Source organism: Salvelinus sp. IW2-2015, linkage group LG36, assembly GCF_002910315.2.
Source record: "Salvelinus sp. IW2-2015 linkage group LG36, ASM291031v2, whole genome shotgun sequence".
Taxonomy (NCBI): Eukaryota; Metazoa; Chordata; class Actinopteri; order Salmoniformes; family Salmonidae; genus Salvelinus; species Salvelinus sp. IW2-2015.
Window position 1 is genome coordinate 1,938,706 of NC_036875.1, and position 19,224 is coordinate 1,957,929.

Sequence of the window (19,224 nt, forward strand, 5' to 3'; positions counted from 1 at the left end):
ATAAAAAAATTATGTTGAACATTATTATTGCCCACAGAGTGAGGCAATGCAACTTATTATGTGATTTGTAAAGCACATTTTTATTCCTGAACTTATTTAGGCTTGCTGTACAAAAGGGGTTGAATACTTATTGACTCAAGACATTTCAGCCTTTCAATTTCTATTAATTTGTACAAATTTCAAAGAACATAATTCTACTTTGACATTATGAGGTATTGTGTGTAGGCCAGTGACACAAACTGTAATCCTTTTTTAATTCAGGCTGTAACACAACCAAATGTGGAATAAGTCAAGGGGTGTTGTATGTTCTAGTATCACAGATTCAAGATTACTGGTATTTGAGGCAAAAGTCTCTGTTCCCTTGTTCACAACTGGATTGGTACATGAAGCTCAAGCTCAGCATGTTTGTAATGACCCAAAACCCATGGCTGAAGCTTGTGCTTTAATTGTATACACAGTGCAGGTTTTTACACTACAACGCATACCATACAGTCACGATGGGTATTTTGTCTTCCTGTCTCTCCTTTCCTCCCTTTCCTTGTCTCTGTGTGTGTCTCTCTCTGCTGTAGATAACTGAGCTGAACAGACGCATGTCGGTCATTGAGAAACTACTGAACCGTCTGGAACAGAAAGTGACATCCCCCTATGACCAGGTAAATGGCCTTACCCCTAGAGACTGAACAAAGAACAGAATGTTTGGGACACTGCTCTCTACACCAGTCTGTTCTRAAGCTCTATGCTTTTCACTATTATTTGTATGCTCAAAAGCTCTTTTTGTCTCATAAATGTTATACCTGAAAGCAGGTTTTCACTCTAACCCTTTTGTTAATGAGAGAAGAGAATCCGTACACACTAAAATCTCATGATTTAAGTCTGAAATCATTTTTGCGTCGACACTTCCGAGACCTCGTGTCCAAGCCGTCAGGTGCCAGGGGAAAACCAGCAGACCTTTGGAAATGTGTAGTAAGTTCAATTCAAACACTTCACTATAAACAAGGCAGGCTTTGAGCTTGATTGCTCATTCTTTTTTGCTTCCAAAACKAATCAGCTCGACATTAACGAATCGTGCTTTGCCTTTTTGTGGCTATTGCGCTATGACATTAATTATCTTTCAGTAAACATTTTTGTGAAAGCAGGATCTGCAAAGCATCTGTAAAGCATCTCCCGTACAAAGTCAAGAAAACATTTGGACATTTGAAAAATGTTGCCTTCTGGTTACACAACTATAGAATATTATTCATCCCAACAAACATCTGTCAAGAATTGTTTGTAAAATAATAAATCTGCAGTAGGCCTCTGTTTATGTAGTTATTACAGTAGTTGTCTTTATCTGTTCAGCAACCCTCTGATAAATTCAATTTTCCTTGACCTAAAGAAAAGCCAAAAATATTTGCTATGATTTATTTAAGACTTTTMGTTTGTACTATTGTCATGGTAAGTGTCTTCAGCTTTAAAATCAGGATTTTATTGTATTAATAAAGGGGGTTCATACAGTAAGTTTGTGTAGTCCATTGCTCTGTCAGACTGGATTACATTTAATTACTTTTGTGTCTCYGCTTCTATTTCTATTATTGAATTATTTGCCATGCTCAACTCGAAACAAAAATATATAGATGCGKTTTTGACTGGTATAGCAAGTAATACAACTTCAAACAAGGCAACAGTAACCATGTCGTGCCCCACGAATGATGCAGCGCCCAGGGACTTTGTTTTGAGAAGGGAAAAAAAGGGAAAAGGGAAAAAACATAGAAATATAATCCATAGATGACAGTTCGCATTCAAGTCAGGACTTGCAGCCATTGCTAGTGTACCCATGAGTTTAACAGTCACATTGCTGGAGTAAGAGGTTCCAAAAGCCTTCTATGGCCACAACGCAACAAGCTGTATATTTGGCACGCATGCTGCCCAAACTGCTGCCTTTCCGACTGTAGGCATACCAGTAACTGCCRAAATAWAATMAAAACACTTGAGTAAATGAGGGATACAAAGTATATGTTATGGTGTGGGGTGCATTTTCCTGGCATGGTTTAGGTCCACTTGTACAATCTATGCCAAGAATCTATCCCAAAATCTATCCCCAAATAAATGTAATTCAAAGGCGCATTGAAGCTGTTCTGGCAGGMGAGGGACCTACGTAGCAAATTTCACGACTTTAGGTCAAACGGGGTGAGAGGCGTGACCTTTCAAAGTTAGCATTTTCAATCGCTTGTTATAGCGCCACCATCTGGCCAATCAGTGTCATTTTGTAAATGCCGGATCTCTATGTCCAGTCGCATCATTCACCCAAGTGCCGTCGAAATTTTCAGTGCTGTCTGAGATATCACGTGTGACGAACGTACTAACAGACGGAGACAGGTCCTCAGATCCTCTGTCCCCTCATCCCCTCATCGTGGGGGACAATAATAAAGAGATAAATAAAGATAAAATGCTTTTTTTTTCATAACATAATAAACATTATGCCATTGTGTAATGAAATTAAACAAACAAAATAACCATATTTATAAGCGATGACTGTAATTTCTCCCCATTCTGTGTTTTCCTAGGGCCAATCTTGTACTTCTCCCCTGCCCCAGTGGGAGGAGGTGGACCTGGAGGAACTGCAGCTGAGGCAGAAGCTGGACCAGCTGACGGGCAACATCAGTGACAAGGGTCTTTCCTCGGAGGAGGATGAACCCAAGAGGCCCCCATCCCCCAAGGAGAGCCCAGGGAGGAGGAGGCGCCTTAGGGGGGACGTGAGCCCATCCGGGTCCCTCTCCAGACCCTCCTCCAGACCGGGCATCATGATCAGCCCACCCATCGTTGAACTGCAGGAGCCCTCTGAAGTGCAGGTAGAGAAACGCAAGGGTGACCGACTGGGTTTGACCTCAGTCATCTGTGGGCCACAAGATTGTTAGCCCGTCGAGCTAAAGCTAAGGCAATAGCTCAGGAAGCTAACGCAAGTCTTTAGGTCTCAAGCAAGGTTACYCATCATAGTATTTCACCGAACCACCTCAATTTCATCCTGTTACACACCTCCAATGCACTGAATCCTGACCTGAGATATTTGAGTCAATGGAAGATTTGCATGTAAGTTTACAAAAACATTCATCACTAATACTCATATGCACAACATTACAAACATGCGCACACACATATTGTAAACGAACATGCCTATTGTAGCAAACGCGTCACACCTGCACTGTGTTATGGATATATAAACTTACTAGCAGAAATTCAACGTACAATTGTAAGGCAATGTTTTAATTTTTTTGTGAAATCTTGAGAACTCACAATTCTATTGCAGYTGGTTGTACGTTGTACGTTGTTGTACGTTGAATCAATACATACTTTTTTTGCAGTGTAGGTTTTGCCTTCACTTTTAATCCTGAAGTCTTTTAGCGATCAATTCTACCTTTTTTCACTGGATATCATTGGCTGGAGAATAACTTTTTCAGCCACTTCACTGAAGTGCATGCTCAGCCATTTTTCAAGTTGCTGAGCATCCCTGTTTACATGTTCCTTCTCAAACAGCTCGTTTCTAACAGATTTATTGAAAAAATTGGCAGAACAGGGAACATATTTTCTTTAAGTGGTCACTGCTGCAAATTCAAAAGTGTTTCAATACAGATTTCAATCATGTTCTCTTTTTATTGAAACACGTTATTATCACCTGACCATAAATTATATTAAAGCGTGATAAGGTGTTTATTCAAACATGTCATTTAACACCCAATGACACAAAACACCAAGTTAAAAGCAACTTTTTAGAACAGATATTTGTGTGCACACACAATGTATCTATTCGTTGAGTTGTAAAGACTCATGGGTGAACAAACGTTAAGATGTGAAGCCATCTAATGGAAAGCACAAACCATGCAACACCTGAAGTTAAAACCATTCAATGTTTTAGGGCAGCCACATCTATTCATTCAAGATGTGAAGCCAGAATGGTGGACATTTTGTGCTCAGATATTGAAGATGCTCATTACTGAACTTCCAAAGCATGTGAAACGTTAGAAACAGAACAGAAGTTCAAAGGTCAGGCGTTACTCTAATAGAGCTCTTTCTTTCTCATCAGACCCTTTTTTGAAACACGTCATCTGGGTTTGATTCAATGGCTAAAGTAATGTATGAATAGCAACTTAATGAAAAGAAGGACATACAGTACATCTAGCCAAAATGATTTTGACTCTAAAACCTCAAAAGCACAAGTGTGTGTGACACACTATGCTAGATAGATACATTTTTTAGGATGAATGAAGTCTCTTTCATATCTTAGAATGTGTCTTATCCACCTGTAGCCTTTGGTGAGCAAGTCTAATAGCGCAGTTTCTCTTAGCGAGTAAGTGAATAGAAAAATAATCAGTTGCTACAGGTAGGACATGGATGTGTACAAACAGACCAGCTATGACTTCCATAAGGCAATCAGAAGCAATTCAATGGTTCAGACATGAGACGCATGTGGCAGGGACTCCAGACAATCACAGATTATAAAGGGAAAGCCAGCCATGTCGCGGACAACAACTCCTCTCTCCCGGACAAGCTAAACACCTTCTTTGCCCGCTTTGAGGAAAACAACAACGAACCGCCAACGTGGGCCCCTCCGTTCACGAGGACCTTGTGTGCCGGATCTCTCTGGCCGACGTGAGAAAGACATTTAAGTGTTAACCCACTCAAGGCTGCCGGCCCAGACGGCATCCCAAGCCGCGTCCTCAGAGCATCTGCAGACTAGTTGGCTGGAGTGTTAACGGACATATTCAATCCCTCCATATCTAAGTCTGTTGCCCTCATTGCTTAAAAAATGTCCACCATTGTTCCTGTACCCAATAAAGTGAAGGTAACTTAAATAAATGACTATCGGTCCGCACTCACTTCTGTTATCAAGGTAAAAAAATATCTGTTTTTCTGCCCCTGAACAAAGCAGTTAACCCACTGTTCCTAGGCCGTCATTGAAATAAGAATTTGTTCTTAACTGACTTGCCTAGTGAAATTAAGGTAAAATAAATAAATAAAATGAAGTGTTTTGAGATGCTAGTTAAAGATCATATTACCTCCACCTTACCCGACACCCTAGACCCACTACAATTTGCATACCGCCTCAACAGATTCACGGATGACGCAATTGCCATTGCACTGCACACTACCCTATCCCACCTGGACAAGAGGAATATCTATGTAATAATGCTGTTCATCGACTACAGCTCACCTTTCAACTACATAGTGCCCTCCAAGCTCATCTCTAACCTCAGGGCCCTGGGTCTGAACCCCTCCCTGTGCAACTGGCTCCTAGACTTCCTGACAGGTCGACCCCAGGGGATGAAGGTAGGCAACAACAACTCTGCTACGCTGATCCTCAACACAGGGGCCCCACAGGGGTGCGTGCTCAGTCCCCTCCTGTACTCCCTGTTCCCACATGACTGCGTGGCCACCCACGTCTCCAAATCAATCATCAAGTTTGCTAACGATACAACAGTGATAGAATGACTATAGTGGTAGTCATTCTGTAGCTAGAGGACTCCTAATATCTCCAGGAATGATTTAGACAAACATTTTACTTATCTGTTGTTGTCTTTGTCTATTTGCTAGCTAGGGCCATCTACTTTAAGTGCTGTGTCTTTCCAGTAGCCTACTTGCTGTGTGGACTGCTAATAACTTGCAGATGATTGTTGAAACATCAATCAGGATTAAGTGGAAGGGCAATTTGTGACTGTTGTTGTTTTTGTAATCAGTGGCTGTATTGGAGTGGTTTCTCCTCTCCTAGGCAATCAGTAATTAGTACCGGAAGGTGTGCTCTTCACCTCTGTTAGGCAATTATCAATTAGTGTCCCATGTTTTCTCAGTGGCAGCTGTAGGCGGCAGTCATGTCAGTAGCAGTCTTGTCCCAAAACGAATACGGTTCTCCCGAGTTGTTCTGCGGAGTGGTTTGAGGAAGGCTCCACACAACTCTCTCAATATCTTACCTAGTTATTTTCTGATGATCTCATTTAGCTCTTTTATAGCTTTGGCAACTGTGTGTGTTTTCTATACCTGTTCGCGCCACTCCCTGTAGGCTTTACAGACGCTCCCCACCCCTTGCAACCCTTCTAATTTAGTGTACCCTCCACTCACAACCCTTGTGGAATTCCCGGTCTCTGGTAGCGTTTGGAACTGCCAATCTGCGGTCAAGAACGCCAAGTTCATCTCAGCTATGTTACACTTCAGTCCCTTGACTTCTTGGCCCTGACGGCGACATGGATCACCCCTAACACCACTGCTACTCCATCTGCTCTCTCTTCATCTGACTATGTTTTCTCTCATAGTCCAAGAGCATTTGTTCATAGCGGGGGTGGCACAGGGCTACTCTTCTCTTTACTCTCTCACTCACCTGTCCATCTCCTCATTTGAATTCCATGCTGTCACTGTCAATTGTCCACTCAAGATGAACATTGTTGTTATCTATTGCCTGCCAGGTGCCCTTAGAGAGTTCCTCAATGAGCTTGACACCTTGATAAGCTAATTTCCTGTCGATGGCTTATAGCTCTTTCTACTGGGCAACTTCAACCTCCCGACGTCTGCCTTTGATTCATTTCTTTCCAACTCTTTCTTTCCCCTCCTTGCCTCTTTTGACCTCACACTTTCCCAGTCCACTCCCACTCACGAGGCAGGCAATATGCTTGACTTAATCTTTACTAGAAGCTGTTCTGGTCTCTGATCACTATTTTGTTTCCTTTTCTGTCTCCTCCAACCCTAGCCACTCAGCCCCTACGTAAATGGTCTTGCGCTCTCTCTCAATCTTCGCTATCTCTCTCCGACTACTCTCTCCTCTTCTATCCTGTCATCTCTCCCTTCTGCTAAATCCTCCCCCATCCTGTCTCCTGATTCAACTCTTCAACACTACTCTCTTCCCATTCTGCATCCTATGACTCGCACTATCCCCTTTCCTCCCGGACCAGCTCGGCCCTCCCCTCCTACTCTGTGGCTGAGTGAGTCATTGCGAGCGTACAGAACAGGGCTGTAGGCAGCTGAGCGAAAATGGAGGAAAACTAAACTTCCTGGAGGACCTATCATCCTTTTACTCCCTTCTCTTCCTCTGTATCTGATGCTAAAGCCACTTTCTATCACTCAAAATGTCAAGCTTCTGCCTCTAACCCTAGGAAACTATTTTCCACTTCTCCTCCCTCCTTAATCCTCCACTCCCTCCCTCCTCTCACTCTGCGGATGAATTTGTCAACCACTGAAAAGAAGGTTGATGACATCCGCTCCCCCTTCACTCAGCCTATTGAGTCCACTGGTCCCACTCACACAGAACTACCCTACGCCTTGACCTCTTTCTCACCTCTCGCTCCAGATTAAGTTCTGCAACTAGTGTGGTCCGGCTGCCCGACAACTTCCCGCTCGACCCCATCCCCTCCTCCAGACCATATCTGGAGACCTTCTCTCATTCCTCCCTTCCCTCATCAACTCACCCGACCACTGGCTGCGTCCCCTCTGACTTCAAAATGGCCCAAGTCGTTCCCCTCCTCACGAAACTAACACTTGACACTTGACCCAGCATTTTCTTATTTCTAAAACACTTGTGTGCTTTCTCTGACCAACTCTCTTGCTATCTTTCAGAACTACTGTCTCTCTCTCTTCTTGACCCTAACCAGTCAGGCTTCAAGACGGGTCACTCAACAGGGACTGCTGTTCTGTGTCAAAGAGGCTTACAGAGGCCCACACTGCCAAAGCTGATTGCCTCCTCTGTTCTCATCCTCCTAGATCTATCCACTGCCTTCGACACCGTGCCCATTCTAACGTTCTATTGAACGGTGTGGTCCAGAAGCTAATTCCCTGAAATTCTATCCATTTTGCCTTGGGGTTTTATACTTTGTATCGAAAGCTCATTCTAATATTTCTACTGCCGTACATTGCATTTTAGTTACACTGTTCATACACACACCGTATATTTATTTATATTGATATATATTGATATATATTGATATATTGATATATTGATATGTACTGCTGTACATATTCTTAGCATATCTTGTGTAAATTCATCCAGTGTATATAAGCATAGATTGCCTTTGATTACTGTTAGTGCTATTTGGGTTGTTAATTGGATTCGTTCCGACATTTTTTGATTTCTTGTCATAGTTTTTTTATTATTCGTGTACTTGTTTTGACATTTTACTGCATTGTTAGGAGCTAGTAACATAACCATTTTGCTGCACCCGCTATAACATCTGCTAAACTGTGTACGCGACCAAAACACTTTTGATTTGATTTTGATGTCGAGAGGAGTAAAAGGCACTCGACCGACTCGATTTTATGTGATAAAATTGTATGAGCACTGAGAAGGAAAAAGAGCAACTCTCACAATTAAAAACATGATACTTTATATATACACAACTATTAAAAACAAGAAGTTTCGGCCGTCAATGTCCTCTATAGATGTGCAGATGTATCAGAACATGTTGCATAGATGCAGATTGGTTAATCATTGGCTGAATTGTGTACATAATGCATGTTAAAAGATAGCAATTACGAACAACTAATTCCAGTGCAATTAGGTAGTGAACGTAGTAAGGCCTTCGTGTTAAAGTGGATTTTAGGGTAGCCTAAGGTTATATTCATTTTATGTCATTCATTTAATGTCCCAATCTTTCTCTGTAGGCCTATTTTTCAACAGGACATTCCAGGAGCCTCCGTGAGGGCAGTTCTCTGACCCGCTATCGTCCCACCACCACCACAGAGCTGTTTGAGCTGGAAGGCAAGGTGGCGATGGCCGCTGCCACAGTACAGAGCACAGTGAGCGAGGTAAGGGTCAATTTACAGTGAGGTCCAAAAGTATTTGGACAGTGACACTTTTTTGTTGTTGGTTTGGCTCTGTACTCCAGCACTTTGTATTTGAAATTATACACTGACTACAAGGTTAAAGTGCAGACTGTCAGCTATAATTTGAGCATATTTTATTTTAATGCTAAAAGCTTGGCACAGCTGTATTTGGCACAGCTTGGCACAGCTGTATTCCCATTCTTCTCTGCAGATCCTATCAAGCGCTGTCAGGTTGGATGGGGAGCGTCACTGCATAGCTATTTTCAGGTCTCTCCAGAGATGTTAGATCGGCTTCTATTCTGGKCTCTGGCTGGGCCACTCAAGGACGTTCAGAGACTTGTCTCGAAGTGACTCCTGCGTTGTCTTGGCTGTGTGCTTAGGGTCGTTGTCCTGTTGGAAGGTGAACCTTCGCCCCAGTCTGAGGTCCTGAGTGCTCTGGAGCAGGTTTTCATCGAGGATCTTTCTGTACTTTGCTCCGTTCGTCTCTCCTTCGATCCTGACTAGTCTCTGAGTCCCTGCCGCTGAAAAACATCCCCACATTATGATGCTGCCACCATCATGCTTCACCATAGGGATGGTTTCCATCCCAGATGTGACGCTTGGCATTCATGCCAAAGAGTTCAATCTTGGTTTCATCAGACATGAGCATCTTGTTTTTCATGGTCTGAGAGTCTTTAGGTGCCTAAACTCCAAGCGGGCYGTCATGTGCCTTTTACAGAGGAGTGGCTTCCTTCGGGTGGAGACCTGATTGGTGGAGACCTGCAGAGTTGGTTGTCCTCCACAGAGGAACTATGGAGCTCTGTCAGAGTGACCATCAGGTTCTTGGTACACCTCACTCTAGGAAGAGTCTTGGTGGTTCAGAACTTCTTCCATTTAAGAATGATGGAGGCCACTGTGTTCTTGGGGACCTTCAATACTGTAGACATTTTTTGATACCCTTCCGCAGATCTGTGCCTCGACACAATCCTGTCTCGAAGCTCTACGGACAATTCCTTTGACCTCATGGCTTGATTTTTGCTCTGACATACACTGTCAACTGTGGGACGTTATTTAGACAGGTGTGTGCCTTTCCAAATCACGTCTAATCAATTGAATTTACCACAGGTGGACTCCAATCAAGGATGATCAATGTAAACAGGATGAACCTGATTTCAATTTCGAGTGTCATAGCAAAGGGTCTGAATACTTATGTAAATAACATTTCTAAAAACCTGTAGATTGATGAGGAATTGTTTTTATTTGATCCATTTTAGACTAAGGCTGTAATGTAACAAAATGTGGAAAAAGTGAAGGGTTCTGAATACTTTCCAAATGCACTGTATGTCACCAATTAGCTTTACAAAAGGATTTGTTTGAATGGTGTCGCTCTAAACATACACAAATTTCCATAGGAACACAGCCATTTTAAAAGGGCAGGGCTTGTGTTACATACATTTTTTGATCTTACATTAATATTTTTTTGTCTAAAAGGAATGATATACACTCACTGGCCAGTTTATTAGGTACACCCTTCTAAAACCATGTCGGACCCCCTCTGCCTCAAGAACAGACTGAATTATTTGGGTCATGGATTCTACAAGGTAATGGAAATGTTTGTTTCTCAATTGGTACACTACATAGCCAAAGGTATGTGGACACGCCTTCAAATTAGTGGATTCGGGCAACTTGTGAGCCACACAAGTTTCTGTCAGGTGTATAAAATCGAGCACACAGCCATGCAATCTCCATAGACAAACATTGGCAGTAGAATGGCCCCTACTGAAGAGTTCAGTGACTCTCAACATGGCATCGTCATAGGATGCCACCTTTCCAACGAGTCAGTTAGTCAACATTCTGCCCTGCTAGAGCTGCTCCAGTCAACTGTAACTGCTGTTATTGTGAAGTGGCAACAACAGCTCAGCTGCGAAGTGGTAGGCCACACAAGCTCACAGAACAGGACCGCCGAGTGCTGAAGCACGTAGAGCGTAAAAATCGTCTCTTCTTGGTTGCAAAACTCACTACAGAGTACCAAACTGCCTCTGGAAGCAACGTCAGCACAATAACTGTTCCTCAGGAGCTTCATGAAATGGGATTCCATGGCCGCACACAGCCTAAGGTCACCATGCGCACCCCACAGAAACGTTCCAACATCTTTTTTAATGTTTATTTAATGAGGCAAGTCAGTCAAAAACAAATTCTTATTTACAATGACGGCCTATCCCCCAGGCCAAACTCTCCCCTAACGACCGTGGGTCAATTGTGAGGCGACATATGGGACTCCCAATCACAGCCGGTTGTGACACAACCTGGGAACGAACTAGGGTCTGTAGTGACGCCTCTAGCAATGTAATGCAGTGCCTTAGACCGCTGTGTCATTCGGGAGGCCATCTAGTGGAAAGCGAAGAGCGGATGCTGCTGTAGCAACAAAGGGTGTACCAACTCCACATTCATGCCCATGATTTTAGAACGAGATGTTCGACGAGCAGGTGTCCATATACTTTTGGCCACRAAGTGTATCAAGGGACGTAACGCGTGCCAGGAAAACATTCCCCCACACCATTACTCCACCGCCACCAGTCTGTACCAGGTTGGATGGGTCCATGGACTCATGCTGCTTACGTCAAATCCTGACTGCCGTCAGCATGACGCAACAGGAACCGCGATTTCGACAAACCAAGCAACGTTTTTGTTGTACTGCACCATTATATGTCTGTTTGTGGTCCTCCTGTTAGCTTGCACAATTCTTGCCATTCTCCTTCGACCCCTCATCAACGAGCTGTTTTCGCCAACAGGACTGCTGCTGACTGGATGTTTTGTGTTTGTCGCACCATTCTCAGTAAACCCGAGACACTTGTGTGTGTGAAAAGCCCAGAAGGGCAGCCGTTTCTGATACTGAAAACGGCACTCCTGGCACTGACAATCATACCACGCTCAAGGCCGCTTACGTTACTCATTTTTTGCCCATTCTAACGTTCAATCAAACAGTAACTGAATGCTTTCTATTTCAAGCCACGGCAACGTGATTCACTGTCTGTAGGAGTGATACATTTTCGTGAACAGGGTGGTTACCTAATAAACTGACCAGTGAGTGTACATATGTGACYCATTTCAGTAAACTAGGCGTATGTCGCRGGTTACTACTTCACAGGAGAGCCGTTTGAACGTAAACTTATTTTTTTATCAAAATTGTTACCTTTTGTTGTTGCAGAAATGCCTTCTGGAACATGTGAGCTTTCATGTGCCTTAATAACAAACTTAATTCCCATCTGTAAATATAAATAAAATTGTTAAATTACGAGCCTTGTTGGTTAAGCCACAGAAAAAGTTAGCAACCTTCCCGCTAGCCATGATTGGCTGAGATAATGAGTGGGCTGGACATGCAGAGAGAGGATTGGTCTGCCATATAGAAGGCTTCTGTCTATTTGAGCTCGTCAGTCTATGTTGGTAATCCTGTCGAACGTGGCTTTAAAAAATAAATAATTACCACACTTTTTTCAGAAACTATTTACACAAACACAGTCCTCACAAAGTTATGTCCAGAATGTGAATAGTTTATTTTTGGATGCAATGTTCACATATTCACAGAAGTATCTATAGCATAACACAATCATCCAAACCGGGAAAATGTAGGCTACATATGTCCTAGTGCTCTCGGCTGACATAAACTACAATATGAATTAGCTAATAGCAATTACAATTTTTTATTAATCACATCACGGGTGAGCTCACCATTGATCGAAATAATTGAGTAAAACATTTTCTAGAAATCGAAAGTAATCCAACGATGATTAGTTTCAGCGCGCAGCCATGCTTTTTTTCCTCACAGAAACCAAAGATAATAAGAGAAGACAAGATGAGTTTGGTCTGTTTATAGTATGCATGTTGAAGGGGTGTGTCGTCTACCATCGTTCACATCCCACCATTCACTTCCTGAAGTTTTCAAAAAATGAGTGATCCCTTACTCACCTCATTTTGTTATAGCGTCTTTGGTCTGACAGATCACCGGTAATTGAAAAACATGAATAAAATAGTAAATATATCAATAATACCACACAAAACATTTTCTGGTAGTGATTTATTGATTCAAATGGTGCGTGCAGGCAGTCAATCACGTAACCTCTCACTCCCACTCTGAGCCATTCAGTGTTGTTTATGTATGTAGCTAGTGAGCTAAGCTGTAGCATTAGCAATGTCTTTCAAAAGGAGACAACTCACAAATGAAGAAATTCTGGAGATATAAAAAATCTGACTGAGTCTGAAAGTAAGGAATCAGATTCTGACTGTGACAGTTAGGAGCTTCCCCCCAGCCATTGAGAACCCTGAATCTGAATCTGAACCCCTTGTCCACTGACAAAGTCCTAGTTCCATTAGAAGATGCTGGTGGTGATGGAGGCAGACTGATAGTGGATGAAGTACAGGAGTTCTGTGGTAGCTGGAAGGCTGCCAGCCATTTCACCCCTCCTGGCCCTGCTGTTTACGTTCATGAGTCCCAGTCTGAATGCAACGGCCCTTGCCATTTCCATCTGAGGCAGTGCTTCAAGTTGTTTCTGACAGAGGAGCTGGTGGGAGAAATAGCAGAGACCAATCGCTATGCCTTTGAGCTACAGGAGAAGAGAGAGCCAGGAGTGGGGGGGACAACCACAATTAGTGAAATGTATACCTTCCTGGTGACAGTCCTTCTCATGGGGATAGTAAAGAATAACTCCCTAAGAGAATACTGGAGCACAGATCCTATGTTTACAACTCCCTTCTTTGCCACCCTCTTTTCCCAAGTCTGCTTCCTAGTTCTGCTGCGATGACTGCATTTCATCAACAATGCTACTGCCATCCTAAATGACCCGTTAACTTCTACCGCCTCAGAAACCCGGATCCGGGAGCACCCCCCACCCCCCCACCAGTAAAAAAGCTGAATAGCATAGCTAGCATAAGCGTCACAAGTAAATAGTAGCATCTAAATATCATTCAATCACAAGTCCAAGATACCAGATGAAAGATCCACTTCTTGTGAATCCAGCAATCATTTCTGATTTTTAATATGTTTTACAGGAAGACACAATATGTAAATCTATTAGCTAACCACGTTAGCAAAAGACACAATTTTCTTTGTCCACCATTTTTTCTCTCCACCAGTAGCTATCACCAATTCGGCCAAATAAAGATATTGATAGCCACTAACCAAGAAAAAACCTCATCAGATGACAGTCTGATAACATATTTATTGTATAGGATAGTTTTTGTTAGAAAAATGTGCATATTTCAGGTAGAAATCATAGTTTACAATTGCACCCACCATCACAACCGACTAGAATAAATACAGAGAGCAACGTGTATTACCAATTTACTCATCATAAACATTTCATAAAAATAGACAAAGCATAGCAATGGAAAGACACAGATCTTGTGAATTCAGACAATATTTCAGATTTTCTAAGCATTTTACAGCGAAAACACAATAAATCGTTTATATTAGCATACCACATGTGCAAACGTTACCCCAGCATGAATTCAAGGCAACGGGAGCGATAACGTTATGATCACCAAAATATATAAATTTTTTCACTAACCTTCTCAGAATTCTTCCGATGACACTCCTGTAACATCATATTACAACATACATATAGAGTTTGTTCGAAAATGTGCATATTTAGCCACAAAAAAACGTGGTTATACAATGAGAATAGTAGCAAAACTGGCCTGAAAATGTCGGGCGCCATCTTTGAGAGTGATCTAGTCTAATCGATAACTAATCATAAACTTGACTAAAAAATACAGGGTTGACAGGAATCGAAAGACAAATTAGTTCTTAATGCAATCGCTGACTTACATTTCTAAAATTATCCTTACTGTGCAATACCGGGTCCGCCAAGCGAAGCTACACAAAACAAAATGGCGATATATGCGTTTAAAATTTTTCAACAGAACAGCGATTTATCATCATAAAATAGTTCTTACTATGAGCTGTTCTTCCATCAGAATCTTGGGCAATGTATCCTTTCTCCGGTCTAATCGTCTTTTGGTCGAAAGATGTCCTCTTGTCCCGTCGAAATTGCCACTAACGTTCGGTATGTACAGGAAACGTGCCCAGCTCATGGAAGGGCGTCACAAATAAATGCCTCAAAATCGCACTAAACGGATATAAATTGCTATAAAACGGTTTAAATTAACTACCTTATGATGTTTTTAACACCTATAACAAGTAAAAACATGACCGGCGATATATTACTGGCTAAACCAAGGCTTGGAAAGAGGTCGGTCCAACGTACATCGTGCGTCGAGCGCAGGGTCCAAAGGAAAGCTACTTCCGGTCTTTGGTGTTTTATACAGGCCCTGATTGCGCAATCGACTCCATTCAAATTGTCACCACTTACTGACATCTAGAGGAAGGTGTAGGCAGTGTTTGTATCCTCATAGCATTCACAGGGACATTAAAACTGACCTGGGACCAGAGGCCAAGATTTCTGAAATCTCACTCCCTGTCAGGAAAAGTGCTGTAGATAGAGTTCTGTTCCACTCAGAGACATAATTCCAACGGTTATAGAAACTASAGAGTGTTTTCTATCCAATAATAACAATAATATGCATATTGTACGAGCAAGAATTGACTACTAGGCAGTTTAATTTGGCAATGTCAAAAAAAATAAAGTGCTAACAGCACCCCCTATTGACAAAAAATTAAACAAAATAAGAAATGTCAACAGCTGGCAGTAAAGTGGCATGACAAACGAGACGTCCATGTCCTCTCCACTGTCCATACAGCAACCATGTCGGCCACAGGGAAGGTGGACCACCTGACTGGAGAGAGAAACATCAAACCAGACTGCGTGCTTGACTATAACCTCAAAATGGGGGCAGTGGATGAGGCGGACATGATAAACAGCTTTGTGGAATGCACTCAGAAAACGACCAAGTGGTATAAGATATTTTTCCAGGGTAGCTTCAAAATACAACAAGCCAATACTTCTGATGCAACTAGCATTGTTTAACAAAGCTAATATAAGAATGTAGCTAGCTACATAAGCACGATTGAGTATAACACCATAAAGGTTATGAAAAGAGTTACGTTACCTCGTGTGTCCGCGGTTATAAGGAATATACACAAAAACATTATGCGACAGTAGAAACGACATAACACGACATGCAGAAACTATTATAGCATAATAAGGCACTTACTTTGATAGAAACGCACACATTTCCAAAGTTATTATTGGTAACGAAAACAACTTTGATTGCGATGCAGGCAACAGACGGAAAATGTGAACACGTGTATGCAGGACAGGAGATGAGCAAATGTCTGCAGACTTGAACTACACAAACAATTGGGAAGTGATTGGGGAATTTTGTCCGGGTCAGAAATGTCAAAAATGAATTTGTCCGCAAAAGTAAAAATGACTACTTTTATGTGAATGAATGAGGCGGAACACACCTGTCACGTTCTGACCATAGTTCTTGTGTGTTTTGCTTGTTTTAGTGTTGGTCAGGACGTGAGCTGGGTGGGCATTCTATGTTGTGTGTCTAGTTTGTCTGTTTCTATGTTTGGCCTAATATGGTTCTCAATCAGAGGYAGGTGTTTTGTGTTGTCTCTGATTGGGAATCATATATAGGTGGCTTGTTTTGTGTTGGGGTTTGTGGGTGGTTGTTTCCTGTCTTTGTGTTTTCTCTGCACCAGATAGGGCTGTATCGGTTTGCCACATTTTGTTATTTTGTATTTGTAAGTGTTCACTGTTTATCGTTTAATTAAACATGTTGAGCACTGGCTACGCTGCGTGTTGGTCCGATCCCTGCTACACCTCCTCTTCTCGTGAAGAGGAGGAAGGCTGCCGTTACAACACCTCAATTCAAACTGTTCTTAGACAATAAAAAACTTGTTCGAAAATAATTTCAAATTGACAAGTTGAAAACAGCCTATAAACAAAAACAGGCTGCGTGCTTTGGTTTGAGGGCAACGCGGATTAAATGTACTGTTGTGTAACAATCACATTCTGGAATGGAGAGAACATTCTAACATCACGTGCATAAAAAAACTCACACTGGGGTGACCATTAGAGATATTTGGAATTTACGCATGAAAGGGTTAAAGAGATGGGTGGGTCTGAAACTTAAGMGGGTGTGAACGATGCTGAATGGGTTTAGACAAAGGTCTTAACAGTAGTAGTAYCAAAATATTCAAAGGCCATTTTCTCAAAAGTGAATTTACAAGTTTATCACTATCAATGCAGAATTACTTTCCCATTGTTCCTCAACTGTAGTGTATGATATACCATGAGTCTCTACTTTTATACAGTGTACAAAACAGAATTTAAAATGTTGCTACATAAGACCGATTTGAGCTGGTCGGTCACATATGAGGAAGTTACTACCTATTTATTGATGTAAATATATCCCCTGTCTGATTCCCAGTTCGTCCACTAGTAAGAAGTAGGAGATCACATGGCGTCTCTTGGCCACTTGAAAACCAGTTACGTCTGGTTTGGGTAGTGAGTCACTGTGCCAAAGTGGCATCTTAAAATGATCCTAGCAATCAGAGATTCAAGAAAAAAAACACAGACAGGTGAGAACTTTGGACACACCTACTGATTCAAAGGTTTTTCTTTATTTTTACTATTTTCTACATTGTAGAATAATAGTGAAGACATTAAAACTATGAAATAACACATGGAATCATGTAGTAGCCAAAATAGTGTTAAATCCAAATCTATTTTATATTTGAGATTCTTCAAAGTAGCTACAATATGCCTTGATGTCAGCTTTGCACACTCTTGGCATTCTGTCAACCAGCTTGATGAGGTAGTCACCTGGAATGCATTTCAATTAACAAGTGTGCCTTGTTAAACGTTTATTTTTGGAATTTCTTTCTTTCTTAATGTGTTTGAGCCAATCAATTGTGTGGTGACAAGGTAGGGGTGCTATACAGAAGATAGCCCTATTTGGTAAAAGACCAAGTCCATATTATGGCAAGAACAGGTCAAATAAGCAGAGAAATGACAGGCCATCATTACTTTAAGACATGAAGGTCAGTCAATATGTAACATTTCAAGAACTTTGAAAGTTTCTTCGTGGAGTTGCAAAAACCATCAAGCGCTATGATGAAACTGGCTCTCATAAGGACCACCACAGGAAAGGAAGACCCGGAGTTACCTCTGCTGCAGAGGATACGTCCATTCGTGTTACCAGCCTCAGAAATAGCAGCCCAAATAAATGCTTCACAGAGTTAAAGTAACAGACACATCTCAACAGCAACTGTTCAGGGGAGACTGCATGAATCAGGCCTTCATGATCGAAAGATGGTGCCGGAGGGGATGGCTRCCGTTTTATGGGCTCCCGTTTTATGGGCTCACAACCGTGCWATTTTTTTATATTTTTTTCGCATTGTTTGTAACTTATTTTGTACATAATATTGCTGATACCGTCTCTTATGACTGAAAAGAGCTAATGGACATCAGAACGGTGATTACTCACCTTGAACTGGACSAATAATGTTTCTTTAATGAGTCAGACGAGAGGGATTTRCTCCAGACACCAGACAAGGCCCTCRTCCCCGTCATTCGCAGGAGAAAGAGACGGAGATATCGCGGAAGGAGATCGGGGTGCCTTGTAAGGATCCGGCGACGAGTGGCTAATCTGCCTTCGCCATCGGTACTATTGGCCAACGTACAATCGCAGGATAATAAAGTGGACAATCTACAAGCACGTATATCCTACCAACGGGACATGAAAAACTGTAATATCTTATATTTTACTGAGTTGTGGCTGAACGACGACATGAATAACATACAGCTAGCGGGTTAGACACTGTATCGGCAGGATAGAACAGCAGCCTCTGGTAAGACAAGGGGTGGCGGTGTCTGTATATTTGTAAACAACAGCTGGTGCACGATATCTAAGGAAGTCTCAAGGTTTTGCTCGCCTGAGGTAGAGTATCTCATGATAAGCTGTAGACCACACTATCTACCTAGAGAGTTTTCATCTATAGTCTTCGTGGCTGTCTATATACCACCACAAACCGTTGCTGGCACTAAGACCGCACTCAATGAGCAGTATACGGCCATAAGCAAACAGGAAAACACTCATCCAGAGGCGGTGCTCCTAGTGGCCGGAGACTTTAATGCAGGGAAACTTAAATCCGTTTTACCTAATTTCTACCAGCATGTTAAATGTGCAACCAGAGGGAAAAAACTCTAGACCACCTTTACTCCACACACAGAGATGCGTACAAAGCTCTCCCTCCATTTGGCAAATCTGACCACAATTCTATCCTCCTGATTCCTGCTTACAAGCATAAACTAAAGCAGGAAGGACCAGTGACTCTGTCAATGAAACATTGGTCAGATGAAGCAGATGCTAAGCTACAGGACTGTTTTGCTAGGAAAGACTGGAATAAGTTCCGGGACTCTTCCGACAGCATTGAGGAATACACCACATCAGTCACTGGCTTCATCAATAAGTGCATCGATGACGTCGTCCCCACAATGA

The 19,224-nt window shown here is 42.2% G+C and overlaps 1 protein-coding gene across 2 annotated transcripts in view; it reads left to right on the plus strand.

Moving 5' to 3' along the window:
* Positions 1-19,224, plus strand: part of LOC111959346 (melanophilin-like) — a 127,528-nt gene that overhangs the window by 97,083 nt on the left and 11,221 nt on the right. For both annotated transcript variants that reach the window (XM_070437622.1, XM_023980846.2), the window contains 3 exons: positions 570-653; positions 2,544-2,828; positions 8,614-8,757. In XM_070437622.1, coding sequence (XP_070293723.1) covers positions 570-653; positions 2,544-2,828; positions 8,614-8,757 — 513 coding nt within the window. The remainder of the gene's footprint in view (positions 1-569; positions 654-2,543; positions 2,829-8,613; positions 8,758-19,224) is intronic.